General features: G+C 44.8%; 1 protein-coding gene across 2 annotated transcripts in view; it reads left to right on the forward strand.

Annotated features, from left to right (window-relative positions):
• The window catches only part of MEF2B (myocyte enhancer factor 2B), an 88,976-nt gene that overhangs the window by 50,927 nt on the left and 11,618 nt on the right, over nt 1-26,431 (forward strand). Inside the window, exons 1-5 of one of the 2 annotated variants that reach the window (XM_069217696.1) lie at nt 4,149-4,276; nt 6,460-6,823; nt 10,449-10,652; nt 12,226-12,354; nt 18,352-18,520. In XM_069217696.1, coding sequence (XP_069073797.1) covers nt 6,770-6,823; nt 10,449-10,652; nt 12,226-12,354; nt 18,352-18,520 — 556 coding nt within the window. In that variant the 5' untranslated portion in view covers nt 4,149-4,276; nt 6,460-6,769. Of the gene's footprint in view, nt 1-4,148; nt 4,277-6,459; nt 6,824-10,448; nt 10,653-12,225; nt 12,355-18,351; nt 18,521-26,431 lie in introns of those variants that run through there. The other variant, XM_069217697.1, reaches the window with a different exon arrangement.

Here is a 26,431-nt window from a genome sequence, read left to right on the forward strand (position 1 = left end):
TGCTCTGGCGCGAAACTGGACAAAGGAAAGGGGAGTGACCACTCCCCTGACCTGCACCTCCCCTGGGAGGTGTCCAGAGCTCCTCCAGTGTGCTCCAGACCTCTGCCATCTTGGAAACAGAGGTGCTGCTGGCACACTGGACTGCTCTGAGTGGCCAGTGCCACCAGGTGACGTCAGAGACTCCTTCTGATAGGCTCTTTCAGGTGTTGCTAGCCTATCCTCTCTCCTAGGTAGCCAAACCATCTTTTCTGGCTATTTAGGGTCTCTGTCTCTGGGGAAACTTTAGATAACGAATGCAAAAGCTCATCCGAGTTCCTCTGCATCTCTCTCTTCACCTTCTGCCAAGGAATTGACTGCTGACCGCGCTGGAAGCCTGCAAAACTGCAACAAAGTAGCTAAGACGACTACTGCAACTCTGTAACGCTGATCCTGCCGCCTTTTCGACTGTTTTCCTGGTGGTGCATGCTGAGGGGGTAGTCTGCCTCCTCTCTGCACTAGAAGCTCCAAAGAAATCTCCCGTGGGTCGACGGAATCTTCCCCCTGCAACCGCAGGCACCAAAAAGCTGCATTACCGGTCCCTTGGGTCTCCTCTCAGCACGACGAGCGAGGTCCCTCGAATCCAGCAACTCTGTCCAAGTGACTCCCACAGTCCAGTGATTCTTCAGTCCAAGTTTGGTGGAGGTAAGTCCTTGCCTCCCCACGCCAGACTGCATTGCTGGGAACCGCGACTTTTGCAGCTACTCCGGCCCCTGAGCACTTCCGGCGGAAATCCTTTGTGCACAGCCCAGCCTGGGTCCACGGCACTCTAACCTGCATTGCACGACTTTCTAAGTTGGTCTCCGGCGACGTGGGACTCCTTTGTGTAACTTCGGGTGAGCACCGTTTCACGCATCCTCGTAGTGCCTGTTTCTGGCACTTCTCCGGGTGCTACCTGCTGCTGAGAGGGCTCCTTGTCTTGCTCGATGTCCCCTCTCTCTCCTGACGCAATTTGCGACATCCTGGTCCCTCCTGGGCCATAGTAGCATCCAAAAACACCTACCGCACGATTTGCAGCTAGCAAGGCTTGTTGGCAGTCTTTCGGCGGGAAAACACTTCTACACGACTCTCCACGGCGAGAGGGATCCGTCCTCCAAAGGGGAAGTCTCTAGCCCTTTTTGTTCCTGCAGAATCCTCAGCTTCTTCTGTCCAGTAGAAGCTTCTTTGCACCCACAGCTGGCATTTCCTGGGCATCTGCCCATCTCCGACTTGCTTGTGACTCTTGGACTTGGTCCCCTTGTTCCACAGGTACCCTCGACTGGAAATCCATCGTTGTTGCATTGCTGGTTTGTGTCTTTCCTGCAGTATTCCCCTATCACGACTTCTTTGTCCTTTGGGGAACTTTAGTGCACTTTGCACTCACTTTTCAGGGTCTTGGGTTGGGCTATTTTTCTAACCCTCACTATTTTCTAATAGTCCCAGCGACCCTCTACAAGGTCACATAGGTTTGGGGTCCATTCGTGGTTCGCATTCCACTTTTGGAGTATATGGTTTGTGTTGCCCCTATCCCTATGTGTCCCCATTGCATCCTATTGTAACTATACATTGTTTGCACTGTTTTCTAAGACTATACTGCATATTTTTGCTATTGTGTACATATATCTTGTGTATATTTCCTATCCTCTCACTGAGGGTACACTCTAAGATACTTTGGCATATTGTCATAAAAATAAAGTACCTTTATTTTTAGTATAACTGTGTATTGTGTTTTCTTATGATATTGTGCAAGTGACACTAGTGGTACTGTAGGAGCTTCACTCGTCTCCTAGTTCAGCCTAAGCTGCTCTGCTAAACTACCATTATCTATCAGCCTATGCTGCTAGACACCCTATACACTACAGGGAGTGCAGAATTATTAGGCAAGTTGTATTTTTGAGGATTAATTTTATTATTGAACAACAACCATGTTCTCAATGAACCCAAAAAACTCATTAATATCAAAACTGAATATTTTTGGAAGTAGTTTTTAGTTTGTTTTTAGTTTTAGCTATGTTAGGGGGATATCTGTGTGTGCAGGTGACTATCACTGTGCATAATTATTAGGCAACTTAACAAAAAAAAATATATACCCATTTCAATTATTTATCATTACCAGTGAAACCAATATAACATCTCAACATTCACAAATATACATTTCTGACATTCAAAAACAAAACAAAAACAAATCAGTGACCAATATAGCCACCTTTCTTTGCAAGGACACTCAAAAGCCTGCCATCCATGGATTCTGTCAGTGTTTTGATCTGTTCACCATCAACATTGCGTGCAGCAGCAACCACAGCCTCCCAGACACTGTTCAGACAGGTGTACTGTTTTCCCTCCTTGTAAATCTCACATTTGATGATGGACCACAGGTTCTCAATGGGGTTCAGATCAGGTGAACAAGGAGGCCATGTCATTAGATTTCCTTCTTTTATACCCTTTCTTGCCAGCCACGCTGTGGAGTACTTGGACGCGTGTGATGGAGCATTGTCCTGCATGAAAATCATGTTTTTCTTGAAGGATGCAGACTTCTTCCTGTACCACTGCTTGAAGAAGGTGTCTTCCAGGAACTGGCAGTAGGACTGGGAGTTGAGCTTGACTCCATCCTCAACCCGAAAAGGCCCCACAAGCTCATCTTTGATGATACCAGCCCAAACCAGTACTCCACCTCCACCTTGCTGGCGTCTGAGTCGGACTGGAGCTCTCTGCCCTTTACCAATCCAGCCACGGGCCCATCCATCTGGCCCATCAAGACTCACTCTCATTTCATCAGTCCATAAAACCTTAGAAAAATCAGTCTTGAGATATTTCTTGGCCCAGTCTTGACGTTTCAGCTTGTGTGTCTTGTTCAGTGGTGGTCGTCTTTCAGCCTTTCTTACCTTGGCCATGTCTCTGAGTATTGCACACCTTGTGCTTTTGGGCACTCCAGTGATGTTGCAGCTCTGAAATATGGCCAAACTGGTGGCAAGTGGCATCGTGGCAGCTGCACGCTTGACTTTTCTCAGTTCATGGGCAGTTATTTTGCGCCTTGGTTTTTCCACACGCTTCTTGCGACCCTGTTGACTATTTTGAATGAAACGCTTGATTGTTCGATGATCACGCTTCAGAAGCTTTGCAATTTTAAGAGTGCTGCATCCCTCTGCAAGATATCTCACTATTTTTGACTTTTCTGAGCCTGTCAAGTCCTTCTTTTGACCCATTTTGCCAAAGGAAAGGAAGTTGCCTAATAATTATGCACACCTGATATAGGGTGTTGATGTCATTAGACCACACCCCTTCTCATTACAGAGATGCACATCACCTAATATGCTTAATTGGTAGTAGGCTTTCGAGCCTATACACCTTGGAGTAAGACAACATGCATAAAGAGGATGATGTGGTCAAAATACTCATTTGCCTAATAATTCTGCACTCCCTGTAATAAGGGATAACTGGGCCTGGTGCAAGGTGCAAGTACCCCTTGGTACTCACTACAAGCCAGTCCAGCCTCCTACAGTACCCACAAAAGAGCACACACTCATTGGTACCCACAAAAGAGCACACACTGGCGTTGGTACTCGCAGAAGGGCACACACTGGCATTGGTACTCGCAGAAGGGCACACACTGGCGTTGGTACTCGCAGAAGGGCACACACTGGCATTGGTACTCGCAGAAGGGCACACACTGGCGGTACTCGCAGAAGGGCACACACCGGCATTGGTACTCGCAGAAGGGCACACACTGGCATTGGTACTCGCAGAAGGGCACACACTGGCGTTGGTACTCGCAGAAGGGCACACACTGGCGTTGGTACTCACAGAAGGGCACACACTGCCACTAGTGCCCATTGAAGGGCATACACTGGCACCCACAGAACGGCACACACTCACTGGTACTGGCACCCACAGAAGGGCACACATTGGCACTGGTACCCACAGTAGGGCACATATTCTGGCACAGGTACCCAGAGACAGAACAGAGCGCGAGGCTCGGGCTGTGGAATGTGCCCCGTGCCCTCCACTCTCCAGTGGGATCTCATGGTTTCTGCTGGGAATCTCCCGCCTCCCAGCCCCGCCATCGGCGCAGCCCTCGGTGCCAGGCCTGGGCGGCCCCGCGGGGTCATGGGAACACTGCATCCAGCTGCGCTAAAGATAGCTGCGGGGCACAGGCTGAGGGGGTGCAGAGGACAGGGCTGTGGGTCTGAGGCAGAACCTGCGGGTTACTTGTCAGCTATAAAGAGGCCAGCCCTCTCTTGTCATGTGCGGAGACTCTGCTGTCGTAAGTACCTTTGTGAATAGCAAACAATGGCGTAGTGACGCAAAAGCGCAAGTTTCCCTTTGTTAAGCACCCCCCATCTCTGCTGTATGAAGAGCACAATGTGTACCCCTCCCCCGCGCTGCATCAGTACCTGTCCCAGGGTGTCTATGGGGGGGGGGGGGGAACCTTACTCCTAGTCACAGGACATCTGACCCCCCCACCGGATGTACTCCCACTGTACACCTCTGCACCTGTCCATCTGGAGTGATGGATCCGCTTCACACAGCACAGCTACGACCAGGGGCGTTAGTACTACAGGGGTACTCTCATGTGGGCTCGAGCTAGCGTTGAGGACTCGCCCCAAGAACCCCTGTTACCTTGGTCAAAGGCCAAAGAGGTCGCATCCTTTCTAGTCATAGTAAACGTATTTGAATATTCCTGAGTTTTCAGATTTCATTCCCATTTTAATTGTTTTACGATCACTTCAAAAAGGCATGTAAGAGTGCGTAAAAGAGGCCCACGGGACTGTGTACATTATGTTAACGAGTAGTACAGGAATATGTAAGAATAAGAGGTATGTAAGCATATTTAAAAGATTACTACTGGAGTATGTAAGAGCACTAGAGACGTCTATAAGAGTGCATCAGAGTACTACAGTAGTATGTAAAAGCACGTAAAAGAGCACTAAAGGAGTATGTAAGAGTATGCAAAAATAATGCAGGAGTATATAAGAGTACATCAAATTATTACTACAAGTGGATGTGAGAGTATGTACAAGAGCACTACAGCAGTATGCAAGATTACTATAGGAGTACGTAAGAGTATATCAGAGTACTACAGGAGAATATAACCACATTTAAAAGAATACTATCAGAGTATTTTAGAGTATGTAGAAGAGTACTACAGGACCACGTAAGAGTATATCAGAGTACTACAGGAGAATGTAAGCACATTTAAAAGAAGATTACCGGAGTATGTAAGAGTATGCAAAAATACTACAAGAGTATGTAAGAGTACATCAAATTATTACTACAAGTGGATGTGAGAGTATGTACAAGAGCACTACAGCAGTATGCAAGATTACTATAGGAGTACGTAAGAGCATATCAGAGTACTACAGAAGAATATAACCACATTTAAAAGAATACTATCAGAGTATTTTAGAGTACGTAGAAGAGTACTACAGGAGTAGGTAAGAGTATATCAGAGTACTACAGGAGAATGTAAGCACATTTAAAAGAAGACTACCGGAGTATGTAAGAGTATGCAAAAATACTACAGGATTATGTAAGAGTACATCAAAGTATTACTACAAGTGGATGTGAGAGTATGTACAAGAGCAGTACAGCAGTATGCAAGATTACTATAGGAGTACGTAAGAGTATATCAGAGTACTACAGGAGAATATAACCACATTTAAAAGAATACTATCAGAGTATTTTAGAGTACGTAGAAGAGTACTACAGGAGTAGGTAAGAGTATATCAGAGTACTACAGGAGAATGTAAGCACATTTAAAAGAAGACTACCGGAGTATGTAAGAGTATGCAAAAATACTACAGGATTATGTAAGAGTACATCAAAGTATTACTACAAGTGGATGTGAGAGTATGTACAAGAGCACTACAGCAGTATGCAAGATTACTATAGGAGTACGTAAGAGCATATCAGAGTACTACAGGAGAATATAACCACATTTAAAAGAATACTATCAGAGTATTTTAGAGTACGTAGAAGAGTACTACAGGAGTAGGTAAGAGTATATCAGAGTACTACAGGAGAATGTAAGCACATTTAAAAGAAGACTACCGGAGTATGTTAGAGTATGTAAGAGTACTACGACAGTACTCCTTGACATACTCCAAAATGCCTTGATGTACATGCCTCTGAGTTTGACTTCTCAGTTAATTCCATCTTCTTTTTTCCCCTCTTTCTGACCCATTTTCTTTCCATGTTCCCTCTCTTCCCCTTCATTCATTGGCTCCTGTGTACCTCTGCTTTCCACATTCTCCGTCACCTCCTTTCTCTCACCCTCCACTCCCTTTACACATTATTGTCTCTCTCCCTCCTTGTCTCTCCTGTTTACTCCTGCTGTCTCCCTCCTCTCTCGCCCGCCTCCCTCCCCTCTCTTTATCTTCTCCTTTCTGCCCCTTTGTTATCTCGTATTACCATCTGTGTGCGTCTCTCTACTGCTCTCTTCCCCAGTCTCTTGCTCTCCTCTGTCACATTTCCTCTCACACTCACTTGACTCTCTCTCCGTCTCTGCGTGTCTCAGTCTCTTGCTCCACGTGTTCCCTCCCCTGGCCTCTGTCTCCTTCGACCCTCTGCTGCCCCCCTCAGGCCTCTGCCGGCATCATTCTCTGTCTTTGGATTTCTTTAGATTCCCTACCTCCCACACTCTCCCGTTCACACCCCTGCCCACCTCCCATGCCCCCCATCGGCCTCCATCTTCTTGTCTCCATCTCTCTGGCGTTCTTTCCCTCTTCTCAGAACATACCCGAAGCAAGACGTCCAAATGGGCCGGAAAAAAATACAGATTTCTCGCATTCTGGACCAGCGCAACCGCCAGGTAGGAAGCCCTCAAGCAAAGCATCCCGCAGAGGATGAACCACTGATGGTCCCTACTACAGCATTTCACCTCTCAGGGAGATTTACATAAAGATTTAGAGAAATAATTTTGCTGAAAACGAAAATTACAAGCCTCTTCTTCTGTTGAAAGTGAATATTTGCAGAGTTGTTTTCCTCCATAATCTATTCATTTTCCCTGTTAATTAAAAAAGGTACACACTTTATGGCTTTCTCAATTCTCGTAAAGATTTAAAACAATTTAAAAAAGTTTCACGAAGAAAGTGTTCACCACTGCACACTCTTTCCTATCAGAGGGAAATTCACCTTTTTTTTTAAACTGCACTGTCAGGCATTGTCTGTTGTAAAACGCGAGTGCCCAAAGCACTACACCTGAAGTAAGCTACTCCCATAAATTACACCCTGCATTGTTCTTGAGTTACACCAGTAGGCTTTATTGTTCCCTTCTCAACAGGTCTAGCTTAAAATTGCATTAAAAACAGACTTAAGTGAATTACATTTCCTGGAAACAAACGCACATATGCCTGTTTCCAAGCCCCATATTTGAAAGTTTCAAGGATACGCATTAGGTAATATTCCCCAGTAAAGGTTGACGAAATATGGTAGTTTCTTTAATTAAGTTTGAAAACTTTTTTCGATAACTTTAAACTATTTTTTGCTAACATGATTTCCTCTACAGTATTTTCCCACCCCTCACTCATTTCTAATTGAAACAAGTGCTTTGACACTTACTGACATGTCCAAATGACCCCTTCAGTGATCATCTACATTTTGAAAACGGGGGACACCGCTTAGCTTCCTACCCTGTAGGAAGGAGGAAACACACTCAGAATTGACTCCACAGCCCCTGTGATACACTCAATCTTAACTCTAGAAATACCATGCAGTAGGATAATTCTGATAGGTCCACAACATTCCAACTTGAAATGCATGCTTGAACTTGAAAAGGTCAGCCATCATTTACTAAGGAGGGCTCTGGGCATGATTTATTTCCAGACAGACGGAGTACTCTCCCTTGGTGTGGCGGAGGACTTTACATCCGCCAGGTCGAGACCACGCCACCCGCCAGATTTATAAATGGCCGCCTGCCTCGCAGTTATTTATAAAGGCATTGGCAGGAACCGCCGTCACAGCAATTCCCGTCATTGCATTTGACTGTTTGCGACAGGATTGCATCAGCGATCAGTTAGCAGTAATCTTTTATTCTTTTTAAAAAAGACATTCCCCAAAAAGTAATGCTCCCCTTGCCAGCGGAGGCTTCTCCCATGGCGGGGGGAGCATTACAATTGTTTGATAGTTCCTGGAGGTACGGAGCTGTAAAAAATGACTGCATGTCCGCCATCTAAATTGGGCGGGTGGACATTTAGGCAATTCTACATCAGCTCTGACTTCCCAGGGCCATAGGAGGGGATTAATCACGGCAGAGACAGAGTGGTCTCCTCCGTATTACCCTAAGGTCCGCGCGCATGTATATGCAGCAGGCGGACCACATTATTGGCATTAAGGATACTCCGTCGCTGTTGTGATGAAGTATCCTTACCACCTAGAAGTAAATTGGGGCCCTGTTTTCTTTCAAGTCCTTAACTCGGGAGGTCTGGCTTTGATCCATAGTTCCCTGAGCAATGCGAGAGGAAATCCACATGAGACACATTCACAAACCAGTAACTTAAACATGGAAGATGGGTTAGTGGTTATTTTGACAATTATACTTGGATATACCCGTCTATGACCGATGTTGGACACCCCAATACTGATCATCTTGGATTCTGTTAAAGAAAAGTCTATCCTCCAGATACCCTTGGAATCATTGTCTGTTCAAGTAGTTGCCCACGTACAGGAAAGTCATAGTCAAACCCCTGGTGCCTAAAGGCCATCATTAGGGGTGGGTCAAAAGTTCTGCTCCGCCAGCGTAGTTCCCTGAGATTTGCCCACTCTGTGTGCCAATTGGAGCATGGAGTTCTGGCAAAACTCCGCCAACTGCCATGGGGCAGAATTGTTTCTCGCTCACGGCTCCCCAGCATGCATCCCTCAGCATGATTTTCAGGTGCTAGAATGCTTACTGGCAACATTTCTCAACCTGGCGGTCACTACAGGTTGTGATCGTTCGTGTTGAGAAAGCTGCAGCTCGAGTAGATGATCTTACCGAGCAGCAGAACGAAGCAGCGCCCTCCGGCGCACTGCATGGTGCTCTCTGTCCTGATTTTACAGCACGGAAGAAGCTTCTGGAGCTAAAAATCAGCGCAAGCAGCACAATGTGCCTGACTCTGCCTGCTCGTAGAACTCCGCTGAACCTCAAAGGATTTTTGTGTAACTCCATGGAGTTCCACAGAGTGAAACTCTGCGAGTTCCGCCCACCCCCAGCCATGGTTTCTTCAGACGAGGCCCTCAAAAGGATGTGAAGCCAGCCCAAAATCATCAAATCTAAAATCGCAAAGTTTATTCAAGAGCTCCCTCATTTCCAGATGTTGTTTTGAGAGGCAGAAGAGACTTGGAATTCAATTAATTAGACACGCAAGAAAGCTGAGAGGGAAGAACCAAAACAACAGTAAGGGCATGCATCACGGAGCACAACAACTGGGTGTGAGACAGTATTCTGTAACTTTTTACAGAGCATAGTACGATGTAAACATACCTAAAATGATATTTAGAATCTCATTAGTGCATCTTCATAAGCAAACGCGATGGGAGATTCAAAGTAGTTCCTCCACACAAATATCAGAACTGGATCTTTGTTACGGATATCATGAAATATGGTGTGAATTACTGTATGGATTGGCAACACTTAATCCAGAAATGACAAACTCCAATTGAGGACAGACCTGATCATTATAGACACACACACAAATCAGACTACACTGATGAAGTAATTAGACTTCAACAGTCCTATGTTAACGTAAACAGATTAGGGTGTTCCTGCTTCTAATGAGAATCAAATGTATCTTCTTTTCTACCAGCAACGACTTGCCGCAGGGCCAAGAACCACAACACAGCTGTAACCATGTATCAACTATGGTTAAAATATATCGGCACAGTGTCTATTTACTGTCAGAACTCGACCATTGCATTCGCTTATGTTCTTATTTTGTATAGAGTGGGGGTTATATCATGTTTTCTTGAACAAGTGATCATACAGCCCCCACGCCCACCCTGGGTTACACGGCACTGCCAGCACCGAAGCTGGCGAGGCCCAGCTGGTGTTTCAGAATTCTCAGCCACTTTAATAATGGAAGTTCAAGTTCCTATGGAGAAAGTCGGGTACTAGGAAATTTAGGATCTAAGGAAGTCAGAGTCTAAAGTTTTAAGTGGCCTTCTTTTCCATATATGATTTTTTTAAATATGTTTCATTGTTTTAATATAGTGCCCAGCTTGTAATCTTGCTCCCACGTTGAGGCGCTTTGAGGTACGCAGCATATTCAAGTACACAAGTTCAAATGTTAAGGCAAGTGGAAACTTGGAGGTCGCTACTGGTCTTGTCCAGGATCCCGGTCACCCCTCTAGCAGACACCCCTCCATCTAGCAGACACCCCTCTAGCTAGGGTCATCAGTGAGTGAAGCACTGGACTAGAAGTGCCCCTGTCTGACGTGTTTGATGATGTGGTATTTTTTAGGTCACCTTCACCAAGAGAAAGTTTGGGCTGATGAAGAAGGCGTATGAGCTGAGTGTCCTCTGCGACTGTGAGATTGCACTGATCATCTTCAACAGTACTAGCCGGCTCTTCCAGTACGCCAGCACCGACATGGACAAAGTGCTGCTCAAGTACACAGAGTACAGTGAGCCCCACGAGAGCCGCACCAACTCGGACATACTGGAGGTAGGTGCGCGCCTGGATGATGCTGTAGGCATAAACAGGACTCTCTTACGGTACCCGCGGTGTCAATGACACAAGACACCTTGAACTCAAAGGCAGCACCATCATTTACAATTGCATGTGGCACTGTCAGGTTGACACCAGCCTGCCTGCCTGCTGGAAATGGGAGTCTGGGGAAGGTGTTTTGCAGTAGACAAGGATGTATGGGGGTGCATAATTTGGAACTGGTTACTGGACAGGGAGACATGCCAGGAGGGTGGTAGTGGGTTGGGGACTTCAAATCAATCAATCAGTGATTTGTATAGCGCAGCTTATCACCCGAAGGATCTCAAGGTGCTTTAAACCTCTTCTGATATAAAAACAAATGTATACAATAGACATTAAAAAGGTAAAAACAGTACATGTTTTCTCTGGAAAAGAAAACTTTGCAACAGTAACTTACAAGAGAGACAGCTCCCCGTGGCTTTAGGAACACATATTCACTCAGTTTAGAACATAAAAGGTAAGCAGTTCTCAGTCACATTGTACACATCAGTGTTGAGCCCCAACCTACAGGAGGCCCAGGACAGCTTTCTGAGCAACCACTCACATCTCTAAAGTTTTAGCGCAGGGTTCCATTATTGGGCAGATATAGTTGTTTATACCATGGTAGTGGAAATAAATGTGGCTGAATAACACGTTATTCAGAGTGACTGTTCTAATAAATACAGATCCACGTATTCATGACTAAAGAGAAAATGCCTGATTCCATGGTATCACAACTACACCTTGTAACTGACTTGAGGAAAACACTGTTTACTGGCTTACAGCTTGCATATTATAATGACTTTACGCCAGGAACCAAATATAATAGTCATGAGGCCTCTTCAATGTGATTTTACTGCACTGTACAAATTTGATGCCTTGCATCCCAGTTTACACATAACAAAGAGGCCAAGACATAAACCATATCTGCAGATGGGCAGAGTTTCATTGTTGAAGGAGGGTCTGGGCACCATGACCCGCTCAAGGCTACGCCTATTGTGAGGCATGCCTCCAGGCCAGTCTAATCAACGCTGGTAAATAACATATGGTATTCTATGCACCTGCATGTGTTCTAAATGTATACCTACACAGACTCGTACGTGCACACAAATACAAGCGATCACACGGACACAGACATTTAAACACACAGAGAAACATGTATGCTCATGAGCACATTTACACACATGAAGGCATGTATAAACACTTGCACAAGAGGGACTAACAGGCACCCTTTCAGGTACATGCTTAGACATGCACACAAAAACTTCAAAGATTGCTGCAACATCGTGGCACTGAGCGCCCCAATGTTTTGTTTTCTGTGTTTGTACATTATTAAGTTCTACGAAAAACAGTATTTTTGTACGTGTCACTGAATGAATGACTCACTTATGAAAGACTTGCGTTAATGTAAAAACACATGGGGTGCTGTACTGGCTGCACCCATTTTAAAGATATGTGGGGTCGATATTAATGTCGTAGGAAGTGTCCCTGTGGCAAGGAAGGAGTCACTATTCCGCTTGCTTTAGTCTGGATTTGTTTCTGTTCCCTACAGACCCTCAAGCGGAAGGGGCTGGGGCTTGACAGCACGGATCCGGAAGCAGACATGAGTCTGGAACACTTGGAAAAATTCCGGAAATTGAACGGAGGGGTGGACCTAACAGCAGCTCGCCACCGGCTCTATGTAAGTCGAGGAAGTTGGAAAGTGTCAGCTGCACCCACCAGAAGGAAGTGTTCTTTTGTGGGAGTCGAGGCTTGTGGCCTGTTATGGAGGGCACAGAAAATCACAGTAGTGCAAGAGTTAAATACCGCAGGAAAGCAAATAGAATGCGTTTTTTTTCTGGGAACTCTTTCACAGACATTATAGTCTCTTCTCCAAAACTGGACGTTGTCTAGTTTTGCGGAACCCCCCCCTTTAATTTCCTATCTCCTAGGGATTTACAAAGAGGTGTGGCGAGGAAAGGCACTTTGGAGGGAACTGTCCGTAGTTTCTAAATGTAACTGGGCCCTCACGTGGGCAGCTCATTTGCTGCTCAACTCATTCATTTATCAATGTTTTCTTAATAGTATCAGCCCAGAGATTAGGAGTTGATTAGGGCAGCAGTAAGTGTTAGATGGTGGCCTCAGAGTTGGCGAGGGCTTTGTCTCTTCCCCCCAGCTGGCAGAGAGGCACCTGACCACTGAAGAGATCCCCTTGTGTCAGCCATTATGGCAGAAGCACATTTGTTAAAACTGAATTCCAAGCAAGCCGCCAAAATGTTGAGGTGCACCATGCATTTCCTATTGTTGTTTTTCAGAAACCACGCCCAAAGTGGGGGTTTATTTCTTTTTTTGAGTTTAATCAGCTTTATTATGGAATATAAAAATAAAATCCAACAAAATTCCATCAACACAGGAAATAGTAACAGTAAAAAGCTAATAAGCAATATAGAGAGAAAAGCTGTTTACAATTTGATAATTAACGGAAGAAGGAAGGACATAAAAGGGGGAAGGGGAATGCAATTCAACATTTGAAGATCAGGTAGGTAGATATAATAATATATCAGCATAATGAGAAAAACTAGAACCATGATAAATAAGATAAATAAACATATTACGGTGTTTTACAATTCTCAGACCTAATGGATTGATCACTTTGTTTAACGTTATTATTGAGAAAGTTCATTAATGTGGACCAATACAAATTCCTATTCACCAGAGGTCTACAAACAGAAGCAAAAACAGTATCTAAACGATGATAATGGCAAACATTATTCCACCAAGCAGGAAAGGAGATGCTAGAGGAGGATTTCCAGTTAATTGTAACTTGTTGAAAAGCTGAGGCCAACATAAGATCAAATAATCCTTTGTCATGGGCATGTAATTCAATTTGATCTGAAAATTCTACCTAAAAAAAATGAGATCATTGACATGGAGCATTTTATCCTAAAAATAACTGAGAGTTGGGCCCAGACTTTTTGCCAAAAAAATGGCATTAGGGAGACATAAAAAAAGGATATGAGGCAAATCACCTTTCGAGTAATGACATGACCAGCAGGCAGAACTAGACGTGATACCAAATTTGGCTAGGGATGTTGGCGTATGATATAGCCTATGATAAAGAAAAAACATAGATTGAGTGTTAGAGGCCGATCTTGAAATTTTAAAGATTCTGGACCATATTTTGTCCGGAAAAGAATGGTCCAATCACAACCCAAATCATCTTCCCAAGAAAGTTCTACTTTGGCTTTAGGACGAAAAGGATCAGTTGATCGAAAATATTTGTATATGAAAGATGTTTTAGGGTTAAGAGATAACAAATGTAAAAGTGAATCTGGGGAAAAGGGGAAAGAGCTATGGACTCTAGTGGGAGCGAACAGAAAATGTCAAACTGTCTTCATAAAGATTGAAAATTTGAGTAAAAATGATCGATGACAGTCAAAAATCACTTGGAATAGAAGAAAGGAACGAGGATTGAGGCCATCAAAAAGATCTTCATCCCAGATAATTCCCTTAGTTCTCCAAGATTTCCAATATTAGGGTCTATTATTAATAGTTATGAGTTTATTATACCAAAGTGGAGATTGCAAAAAAGTGACTCTGAATGAGATTTTTCTTTGATAATAAGTACTCAATAAACAGCAGGTATATTTAAAAAGTGGTGAAGAAATTATGATATTTTTTGAAGAAAACGTTAAAATGTCTTTATCAGAGAAAGGTGCAAGTAATGCCAGTTCAATGTCATGCTACAATGGAGTAAAAAGAGAGGGAGCTGAAGAAACCCCTTTGGTACTTTGTTTCAAACAAAAAGCTTTATGAAAAGGGTGAAAATCTGGAAAGTTCACTCCTCCATTGTCCTTAGATTGTTTAAGAAGTAAAAGAGAAATTTGTCATTTTTTCTTATTCCAGAGGAATTTGGAGAGAAGTAAGTCATTTTTCTAAAAGTAAATATCTAGTATATCAACTGGAGTCATAGATAAAATGTATAAAACAATGGGAATAATCATCATTTTAATGCAATCAATACAACCCCATCACGATAAATAAAGAGGATTCCAGGAGGACAATAGTTTGTCAATTCTATTGATACAAGCCTTCAAATTTATTTTAACAGATTCTACAACAGAGTTAGTAAACCAAATGCCCAAATATTTAATTTTAGAATTATTCCAATGAAACGCAGTGGAGTCAAAGGAATACTTAGGACAACATTTTGTAAGGGGCATAATTTCAGACTTCTCTGAATTAATTTTATAACCTAAGACAGATGAAAAACTTGAAAGTTCTTTAAGTAAGGCAGGTATAGAAATATCAGGATTAGAAAGGAAAAGAAGACTATCATCTGCATAAGCAGATAGTTTTAAATGTTTATCACCGTACTAAAAACCTGATATTGAAACGTTTTCACGGATATGAGAGAGGAAAGGTTCAAGGGCTAAAACGAATAAAAGAGGTGATAAAGGACACCCTTGACGAACCCCTCGTTGCAGGGAAAAATAGTGAGATACACTACCGTTAATTAATACTGCAGCCTGAGGATCTGTGTAAAGTAAGGAAATAAGAGATATCATTTTGGGTCCAAAGCCATACCATTTCAAAACTTTGAGTAAAAAAGACCAGTTTACTCTGTCGAAGGCTTTTTCAGCATCTATAGAAATAGCTGCAAGAGAATATGAGATAGAAGGTGCTTTATTTAATACATTAAAAAATAAACAAGACTTATCTGAAGTTAATCTACCTTTAGCAAAACCACATTGTTCTTTACCAATTAATTTGGGCAAAAAGGATTTAATATGAATGGCTAGTGATTTGGCAAACATTTTATAATCTACATGAACAAGAGATATAGGGCGATAGTTCTTATATTGTGTAGGATCTCGTTCATCTTTATGTATTAGGCAGATAGTAGCTTCGTGAAATGCACCACCAGCCTTGCCAATAAGGAAAAAAATTGAAAGAGTTGTTAAAGTTTAGGCATCAAAAGTTTGGAAAATTGTAGATAAAATTCTACAGTAAACCCATCTGGGCCAGGTGACTTCCCTTTTTTCATCAAGTTAAGGTCTTTGAGTAATTCTGTAATTGATAAATCAGCTTCAAGAAGATCAAAATTCAATAAAGCCTGAGAAGGAGGAGAAACAGAATTAAGATAGGAATCAATAGAAGTAGAATGAATGGGATGTTCCGAAGTATACACATTTTTGTAGAATTTAGTGAATTCAGTTAAAATGTCACCCTCTTTAAATAAAAGTCACCCATCGGATGATTGAATAGATTCAATAAAAGAGCGCTCTTTACGTATTTTCAAATAATTGGCTAAAAGTTTTCCTGATGTATTATGACCACCATAATAACGGGCACTACTATGTAAAAATACGGAGGAAGCTTGATCAGTTGAATTTTTATTAAAAGCTTATTTGTCCTGAACTAGTTTATGTAATGGAGAATCTGAAGCTGAGGAATAAAATGTGTGTTCTAAACATTTAACATTAGATAAAAAGAGTTTCTGCTGGTGAGCAAAAAGTTTATTTTTCTTTAAGACAAAATCTATGATAAAACCACGAGCTGAGGCTTTAAAGGAGTCCCAAATCAACTGGGGAGATGTGCCAGAAGTGGTATTAAATAAAAATAACTCATAAGTGAAAGAGACAAAAGAAGAGGAAAAGTTTGGATCCAACAAAAGAGACTTACTGAATCTCAATCTAGGAGACTTGGGATGTGATCGAACAGATCTAAATCGGCAACAATAGGGGCATAGTCAGATATGACTATAGGTTCAATAGAGGCAGAGATAAGGTTCTGTGTTAGTGAGTTGCTAAGAAAAATATAATGTAGGTGAGAAAGAGAACCCTGTGGGGGGGAATAAAATGAATACTCTTGAACAGTGGGATTGCATAATCTCCACGCATCAGCTAAAGAATTCCGGGAAATGATGGAGTGGAATTGCTTATGAGACTTTTTTGGAAGAAAATGAATTTGAGACCTTCGGTCCATAAAAGGGTCCATAATCTGATTACAAACACCACCTAAAAAAAAAAAAAAACTCAAAATGTCAAATATTGAAAAAAAATCTGAAGCAAATGACGTAAAAGACAAACCAACCAGACCCCGACTCAGTTCTAAGAGAAAAGACCAACGTTCACCAAAAATAATCATTCATTCAAAAATGCATAGTGTAAATCCAAGACAAATCAGAGAAATAAGTATCCATCCTTTAAATATCCATTATAAATATAAAAAACGTAAAGAAATGATGAAGGACCATGAATGTCAGAGTGTTAAATAATGAAAAAGGCATTCATGAAGTGACAGAAAAATAAAAACAACGCAGTGATGAAAACAAAATGGCAGCCAAAGTCACTCAGGCAACAAAACTGAGATTTTTAAAGTCAGAAATACCTTGAACGCACATTAAAAACAATAAAAGTAATTGCAGGCATCATTCCATCCAATGTTCATGTCTTGGGGCGATCCATTGAATCGGCAAAATTCGGGAAAAGCCTCCCGAAGTTCAGAGGTGGCACGGAGCTCCACAGTCAGTCGACCATCTTAGGTGATGTTCTAGCCAAGCCCCCGTGGGGGTTTATTTCTGAAAAACAATAAAAGTATCACTACCTAGGGAGTTTTCTCCCTGTGCCTGAGGGATATTTATGTCTCTTTGCATTGCATACCAGTCCAGGATATGATAAATAGGTTGAGTGAGCCCCACCTTAAACAGGCCAGGGCTTCCGCTGCTGTGACCCGGCACCCTGTGGTGGGTGGAGGGCCGGTCAAGGACTTCCTGTGGCCACTCCACCTTAGGTTTCTCCATAGGAAACATTACATTTCCTCCATTTCTAAATGAGACAGCAGGTGTACAGGTTTGTTGGGGGAAATGGAGCTTTGCTAATTCACTTGAAAAGGGCAAATCAGCAAATTAAAGGGGAGAACCAAGACAAAGCTGAGCCTAGGGTCTGGCTTGGCTCTAAGTGCCCATGCTTGAGCCAAGCACTGCACATGTTTGCAGTGTAAATCATGTAACAAACGTCATATAAACATATGATAAAATCTCTTCAAAATTCCAAAATGTGTATTTCTTTAGCATATGTAGGTGGTTCACCTTGGTACATCAGATTACATCACTGCATTAAGAAGCATTTATTAAAGGTGATCACTTTTTTTAAAGTGAACTTAGAGACATTCTGCCCCTGCCTTGACGACAATGCCATTAGTGAACTGAGAGTCATGTCAGTTGTCATGTGCACGTTGTTTGTGGCCTAGGTTCTTATTATGCACGACCAACATTATAGTTTATAAATCAAACACAAGGATTTTGTGCTTCACGCATCTGAGCTCGCTTATTTCAAGGTGCTCTCTTATGTGGTAATAAACAAAGGCCTAGAATCACACAATTTGGTCAAATGGGGAAGCCAGGACTGATCCCAGGTTTTCTGGTTAAACATTTTGCAATCCAACCACTAGACGGGTGTCTCGTTCTCGCTTATTTTCTTTTTATTGTAATTCTTGGCACATGACATCACATTGTGGGTGGAAGGCAGAAGCCTCTCGAAAGCTCGGCTTGTCTCTGGCTCGAGTCTGACTCCAACCTTCGGTGACTCGCCCATCTCTATGTTTCGTGCATGATTCGTTGTGGATTTGGTTGGGAGCTATAAACTCTAGTAAATTATTAAATTCTGAAAGTGATAACTAGATCGTTCTTTTTCAGCCAAGCTCGCTGCCCAGCCACGGACTCCCCTTCCCATCTGCCCCGCTTACTGGTAATGACGCCGCCCCGAATGGACTTCCACCGAACTCAAGCCTTCCAGTCCAGTACAAACCTGCAGGTGCAAAACCCCCTCTTCCACCAGGACGCCCCCCGGGCTCACCACCCTCAGGTGCAGTACCTCTGATATACGCAGCTTTTGTGTACTTATGGGTCTGTATGTCATTCCCACTCTTCACCACTAGATGTCATTGTTGTAAGTAGAAACACTTGCTTAAGGCTCTGAAATTTTACAAAGCATTTCCTTGAAGGAGAAAAAATAAATTCATTTTATACCCAAATTTCTATTCCATCTAAAAAATTCCTTAGTGTACCAGTTAAAATATAGCTGTACCCTTTCCTATAAAAGAAAAAAGATGAACGTTCCAAATTAAGTAGCTTAGGGCTAGATGTACTAAGGCTTTATGCGTTCTTAAAGGGTCTGATTTGCTAAATCTTACAGTTTGTGACCACAAAAAGGCCTTTTGGTGTGTAGCAAACACATTACCCAATTGTAATTTTGTTTGTAACTACATATTGAATTAATATACGGAAGGGGTGTGATCAAGACATCCCTTCAAAATATGGATTCAGGATGGGATGTATTAAGATTTTGTGACCGAAATTTAGTCGCAATATATTACTATATTACGAACTTCATAAAGGTAGGGGTAACCCGTTCGCAAACAGGAAAGGGCCCTAAACAGACCCCTTCATCCTTTGTGAATTTTGTCACATTTGTTTGAGTAGACAGTAGTCCCATGGATCATTACCAACTTTTAAAAAATGTTTATCAAACTTTTATTTTTTTAAATGAATCTAATTTTCCTCTGTTGCCCTTCCATCCCTCGCTGCTCACCATCGCTCAGCATCATTGCCCCTTTCACTCTCTGTGTCAGGTGCATTAACCCAATGTTCTGTCTTCCCAGCCTAGTGCAAGGGGTCAGCTATGAAATCTGAGTGCAGAATTGTAGGAAGTTGGCTCTGTATGTGCTATTTCAAAGTAAGGAATAGCATGCACAGAGTCCAAGGGTTCCCCTTAGAGGTAAGATAGTGGTAAAAAGAGATAATACTAATGCTCTATTTTGTGGTAGTGTGGTCGAGCAGTAGGCTTATCCAAGGAGTAGTGTTAAGCATTTGTTGTACATACACATAGACAATAAATGAAGTACACACACTCAGAGACAAATCCAGCCAATAGGTTTTGTATAGGAAAATATCTTTTCTTAGTTTATTTTAAGAACCACGGGTTCAAATTTAACATGTAATATCTTGTTTGAAAGGTATTGCAGGTAAGTACATTAGGAACTTTGAATCATTTCAATTGCATGTATACTTTTCAAGTTATTCATAAATAGCTATTTTAAAAGTGGACACAGTGCAATTTTCACAGTTCCTGGGGGAGGTAAGTTTTTGTTAGTTTTACCAGGTAAGTAAGATACTTACAGGGTTCAGTTCTTGGTCCAAGGTAGCCCACCGTTGGGGGTTCAGAGCAACTCCAAAGTTACCACACCAGCAGCTCAGGGCCGGTCAGGTGCAGAGTTCAAAGTGGTGCCCAAAACGCATAGGCTCCAATGGAGAGAAGGGGGTGCCCCGGTTCCAGTCTGCCAGCAGGTAAGTACCCGCGTCTTCGGGGGGCAGACTAGGGGGGTTTTGTAGGGCACCGGGGGGGACACAAGCCCACACAGAAATTTCACCCTCAGCGGCGCGGGGGCGGCCGGGTGCAGTGTTAGAACAAGCGTCGGGTTCGCAATGGAAGTCAATGAGAGATCAAGGGATCTCTTCAGCGCTGCAGGCAGGCAAGGGGGGGCTTCCTCGGGGAAACCTCCACTTGGGCAAGGGAGAGGGACTCCTGGGGGTCACTTCTGCAGTGAAAGTCCGGTCCTTCAGGTCCTGGGGGCTGCGGGTGCAGGGTCTTTTCCAGGCATCGGGACTTAGGTTTCAGAGAGTCGCGGTCAGGGGAAGCCTCGGGATTCCCTCTGCAGGCGGCGCTGTGGGGGCTCATGGGGGACAGGTTTTGGTACTCACAGTCGTAGAGTAGTCCGGGGGTCCTCCCTGAGGGGTTGGTTCTCCACCAGCCGAGTCGGGGTCGCCGGGTGCAGTGTTGCAAGTCTCACGCTTCTTGCGGGGAGATTGCAGGGTTCTTTAAAGCTGCTCCTTTGGATAAAGTTGCAGTCTTTTTGGAGCAGGTCCGCTGTCCTCGGCAGTTTCTTGTCGTCGTCGAAGCAGGGCAGTCCTCAGAGGATTCAGAGGTCGCTGGTCCCTTTGGAAGGCGTCGCTGGAGCAGAGTTCTTTGGAAGGCAGGAGACAGGCCGGTGAGTTTCTGGAGCCAAGGCAGTTGTTGTCTTCTGGTCTTCCTCTGCAGGGGTTTTCAGCTAGGCAGTCCTTCTTGTTGTTGTTGCAGGAATCTAGTTTCTAGGTTCAGGGAGAGCCCTTAAATACTAAATTTAAGGGCGGGTTTAGGTCTGGGGGGTTAGTAGCCAATGGCTACTAGCCCTGAGGGTGGGTACACCCTCTTTGTGCCTCCTCCCAAGGGGAGGGGGTCACATCCCTAATCCTATTGGGGGAATCCTCCATCTGCAAGATGGAGGATTTCTAAAAGTTAGAGTCACCTCAGCTCAGGACACCTTAGGGGCTGTCCTGACTGGCCAGTGACTCCTCCTTGTTGCTTTCTTTGTTCCCTCCAGCCTTGCCGCCAAAAGTGGGGGCCGTGGCCGGAGGGGGCGGGCAACTCCACTAAGCTGGAGTGCCCTGCTGTGCTGTGACAAAGGGGTGAGCCTTTGAGGCTCACCGCCAGGTGTTACAGCTCCTGCCTGGGGGAGGTGTTAGCATCTCCACCCAGTGCAGGCTTTGTTACTGGCCTCAGAGTGACAAAGGCACTCTCCCCATGGGGCCAGCAACATGTCTCTGGTGTGGCAGGCTGCTGGAACCAGTCAGCCTACACAGATAGTCGGTTAAGTTTCAGGGGGCACCTCTAAGGTGCCCTCTGTGGTGTATTTTACAATAAAATGTACACTGGCATCAGTGTGCATTTATTGTGCTGAGAAGTTTGATACCAAACTTCCCAGTTTTCAGTGTAGCCATTATGGTGCTGTGGAGTTTGTGTAAAACAGACTCCCAGACCATATACTCTTATGGCTACCCTGCACTTACAATGTCTAAGGTTTTGCTTAGACACTGTAGGGGCACAGTGCTCATGCACTGGTACCCTCACCTATGGTATAGTGCACCCTGCCTTAGGGCTGTAAGGCCTGCTAGAGGGGTGTCTTACCTATACTGCATAGGCAGTGAGAGGCTGGCATGGCACCCTGAGGGGAGTGCCATGTCGACTTACTCAGTTTGTTCTCACTAGCACACACAAGCTGGCAAGCAGTGTGTCTGTGCTGTGTGAGAGGTCTCCAGGGTGGCATAAGACATGCTGCAGCCCTTAGAGACCTTCCTTGGCATCAGGGCCCTTGGTACTAGAAGTACCAGTTACAAGGGACTTATCTGGAGGCCAGGGTGTGCCAATTGTGGAATCAATGGTACATTTTAGGTGAAAGAACACTGGTGCTGGGGCCTGGTTAGCAGGGTCCCAGCACACTTCTCAGTCAAGTCAGCATCAGTATCAGGCAAAAAGTGGGGGGTAACTGCAACAGGGAGCCATTTCTTTACAAGAATGAGTTCCCCTTTACAGACTATAAGGAAGGAACACTTCTATTTATACTGGCTTCTGCTTTTTTATCTCTAAAAGATGGCCAAATAAAGTACTTACCTCAAGCATCAGTGATTTAGCTGCAGTTTTCTTCTGGAGAGCAGGGCGCGATAACCACACATCAGAGGTTGATTTTACAAGGCATGGACATGGGCTCTTGGACAAAGGGCCCCATGTGCAGGTCATGGCCTTGGGCCCCGTGAACAGTAGCATGCAGGGTCATCTGTGCACGGGCCACCTTGCATAGAACGCGCATGTGGGGGAGACAGAGACGACGCAGCGAATAGATAATATTTATCCAGGACCCTGCCACACGCGCCCAGCTGTAGGGGGGTGCGACCGGTGCGGTTCCACTGGGTGTTGACCTAGAGGAGGGGCACTGACCTCAGGGAATGGGGCCGCTGTGTTTAGCAATAACTTAAAAGCACCTGCTGCAGAGTTTCTTGTACACCCATCTTTCAGGCAGCAATAAAAATGTCAAGGTTCTTGTGATGAATGTTCCTGCAGAGTTTTGTCTAGTGGCAGCTTTGATTCGCTGTAAAGTAGTGCAAAGAGTTACTATGCCTGCTGCAAAGAACAGATCTGTATTTTATGTGGATAGCTGAGTGGATTGGTAAAGCCAGCCTAAACCAGCGCTTTAAAACAAATGAAATGTATGTGAGAGAGGCACCATGGAGAGGTGAGAGGCACTTTTTCCTGGGTGGTATTGAAGGAATCTGAGGAGGAGGTCATGGGGGAGGGGGCACCAAAAAGAGATTGTCGCACTGGGCGCCACCAGCGCTAAAGCCAGCCTTTTTATAAAGATCCCCTAGTGATGGTTCCTTTTAAAGCAATGCTCAACACTTTTCACACTGTGCCCCAATATAACTAATCTTTTGTAACCCCACTATCCCTTCTCGTTGAAGCCCTAGAACCCAATCCATGACGTTAAATCGCGTTGGTCTAAGGATAATGTCTACAGCACCAGGACACAAACATTCCCTGCTTGTCTCATGAGAATACCATCTGCTAGGGATTTCTAAAACTTTTCAAGTAATCGCCTGATGCTTCTCGACGACTGGGAACCCGATCCCTTGCTCAGTGCCTGCACACCTGGCCCGGCTGCAGGTTCCTGGCACTCCTGGAGTTTACAGGTTTAGCAGCTATTGTCTTCCTCCAAACTGGACAAAGAGACTAATGCCCAGTCTCTTATGTAGCCACATTCTTCATATATCGCCAGGATGCAAGCCAAAGACAATTTATAGCGCTTTCACACATTTAAAATATCCAGAATGCAAAAAGAAACCTTTTTATTTTAATTTATCACACAGAGAGGCACAATAAATGCTACAAGTGTGTAAATCAATGTACAGAAAATGTTACGTCAGAGAATGTGGGTAATAAGGTGTAGGATTCACATTTTGTCCATACTTGTAGACATTCTAAGTTAAGAGTGAATGGTCTGTAAGAACATAAAGTTAGGATATAAAACGTAACGCATTGGTTGTGGTTGTCAGCAATAACATAACTTGATTACTTCCCAAAGGAGCCCTTCTTTGTGATCCTAGAATAACAACAGATTGAGAACAAACAGTAAGGCTCTAAACCCAAGACGTACAGTTTGCGCGCAGCTCCTCAATGCCAGCAAATAAATCATTGTGCTATATTAGAAGGCTTATGAACCAGAAGTAACAGAATTAGCTCCACATTGAAATCAATAGCCCACTTACCTGTGTAAATAAAATACCAACCTGTGATCTGCATGTTACACGATGTGCAGGCTTAATAACCCTCTATGCTACTTTATGAGTCAAAACTGTGACTGGAGAAAACACAGAACTCTCCCAGAGCTGTGTTAACCACTAGAGTTAACGTATGACTTTAATAATCCCTCCAAAATGGCTGGACAGACAATGATCTCTGCAGCAGGGGTGTAAAGAAATGGCTCCCTGTTGCAGTTACCCCCCACTTTTTGCCTGATATTGATGCTGACTTGACTGAGAAGTGTGCTGGGACCCTGCTAACCAGGCCCCAGCACCAGTGTTCTTTCACCTAAAATGTACCATTGTTTCCACAATTGGCACAACCCTGGCACCCAGGTAAGTCCCTTGTAACTGGTACCCCTGGTACCAAGGGCCCTGATGCCAAGGAAGGTCTCTAAGGGCTGCAGCATGTCTTATGCCACCCTAGGGACCCCTCACTCAGCACAGACACACTGCTTGCCAGCTTGTGTGTGCTGGTGGGGAGAAAATGACTAAGTCGACATAGCACTCCCCTCAGGGTGCCATGCCAGCCTCACACTGCCTGTGGCATAGGTAAGTCACCCCTCTTGCAGGCCTTACAGCCCTAAGGCAGGGTGCACTATACCACAGGTGAGGGCATAGGTGCATGAGCACTATGCCCCTACAGTGTCTAAGCAAAACCTTAGACATTGTAAGTGCAGGGTAGCCATAAGAGTATATGGTCTGGGAGTCTGTCAAAAACGAACTCCACAGCTCCATAATGGCTACACTGAATACTGGGAAGTTTGGTACCAAACTTCTCAGAATAATAAACCCACACTGATGCCAGTGTTGGATGTATTAAAAAATGCACACAGAGGACATCTTAGAGATGCCCCCTGTATTTTACCCAATTGTTCAGTGCAGGACTGACTGGTCTGTGCCAGCCTGCTGCTGAGAGACGAGTTTCTGACCCGATGCGGTGAGGGCCTTTGTGCTCTCTGAGGACAGAAACAAAAGCCTGCTCTGGGTGGAGGTGCTTCACACCTCCCCCATGCAGGAACTGTAACACCTAGCAGTGAGCCTCAAAGGCTCAGGCTTCGTGTTATAATGCCCCAGGGCACTCCAGCTAGTGGAGATGCCCACCCCCTGGACACAGCCCCCACTTTTGGCGGCAAGTCCAGGAGAGATAATGAGAAAAACAAGGAGGAGTCACTGGCCAGTCAGGACAGCCCCTAAGGTGTCCTGAGCTGATGTGACTCCGACTTTTAGAAATCCTCCATCTTGCAGATGGAGGATTCCCCCAATAGGATTAGGGATGTGTCCCCCTCCCCTCAGGGAGGAGGCACAAAGAGGGTGTAGCCACCCTCAGGGCTAGTAGCCATTGGCTACTAACCCCCCAGACCTAAACACACCCCTAAATTCAGTATTTAGGGGCTCCCCAGAACCAAGGAACTCAGATTCCTGCAACCTAAGAAGAAGAGGACTGCTAAGCTGAAAAACCCTGCAGAGAAGACGGAGACACCAACTGCTTTGGCCCCAGCTCTACCGGCCTGTCTCCCCACTTCTAAAGGCACTGCTCCAGCGACGCTCTCCCCAGGGACCAGCGACCTCTGAAGCCTCAGAGGACTGCCCTGCATCTAGAAGGACCAAGAACTCCAGAGGACAGCGGCTCTGTTCACCCAAGACTGCGACTTTGCTACAAGGAAGCAACTTTGAAACAACTTGCGTTTCCCGCTGGAAGCGTGAGACTTGACACTCTGCACCCGACGCCCCCAGCTCGACTTGTGGAGAACAATCACTTCAGGGAGGACTCCCCGGCGACTGCGAGACCGTGAGTAACCAGAGTTGCCCCCCCTGAGCCCCTACAGCGACGCCTGCAGAGGGAATCCCGGGGCTCCCCCTGACCGCGACTGCCTGCCTCTAAGATCCGACACCTGGTAAAGACTCTGCACCCGCAGCCCCCAGGGCCTGAAGGACCCGACCTCCAGTGCAGGAGCGACCCCCAGGTGGCCCTCTCCCTTGCCCAGGTGGTGGCTACCCCGAGGAGCCCCCCCCCCCCCTTGCCTGCATCGCTGAAGAGACCCCTTGGTCTCCCATTGAAACCTATTGAAAACCCGACGCGTGTTTGCACACTGCACCCGGCCGCCCCCGCGCTGCTGAGGGTGTACTTTTTGTGTGGACTTGTGCCCCCCCCGGTGCCCTACAAAACCCCCCTGGTCTGCCCTCCGAAGACGCGAGTACTTACCTGCTGGCAGACTGGAACCGGGGCACCCCCTTCTCCATTGAAGCCTATGCGTTTTGGGCACCACTTTGACCTCTGCACCTGACCGGCTCTGAGCTGCTGGTGTGGTAACTTTGGGGTTGCTCTGAACCCCCAACGGTGGGCTACCTTGGACCCAAACTTGAACCCCGTAGGTGGTTTACTTACCTGCAAAAACTAACAAACTCTTACTCCCCCCAGGAACTGTTGAAAATTGCACTGTGTCTAGTTTTAAAATAGCTATATGTGATTTATGTGAAAACTGTATATGCTATTTTGCTAATTCAAAGTTCCTAAAGTACCTACCTGCAATACCTTTCATTTGAAGTATTACATGTAAATCTTGAACCTGTGGTTCTTAAAATAAACTAAGAAAATATATTTTTT

Source organism: Pleurodeles waltl, chromosome 12 (assembly GCF_031143425.1).
Source record: "Pleurodeles waltl isolate 20211129_DDA chromosome 12, aPleWal1.hap1.20221129, whole genome shotgun sequence".
In the NCBI taxonomy this organism is placed as follows: domain Eukaryota; kingdom Metazoa; phylum Chordata; class Amphibia; order Caudata; family Salamandridae; genus Pleurodeles; species Pleurodeles waltl.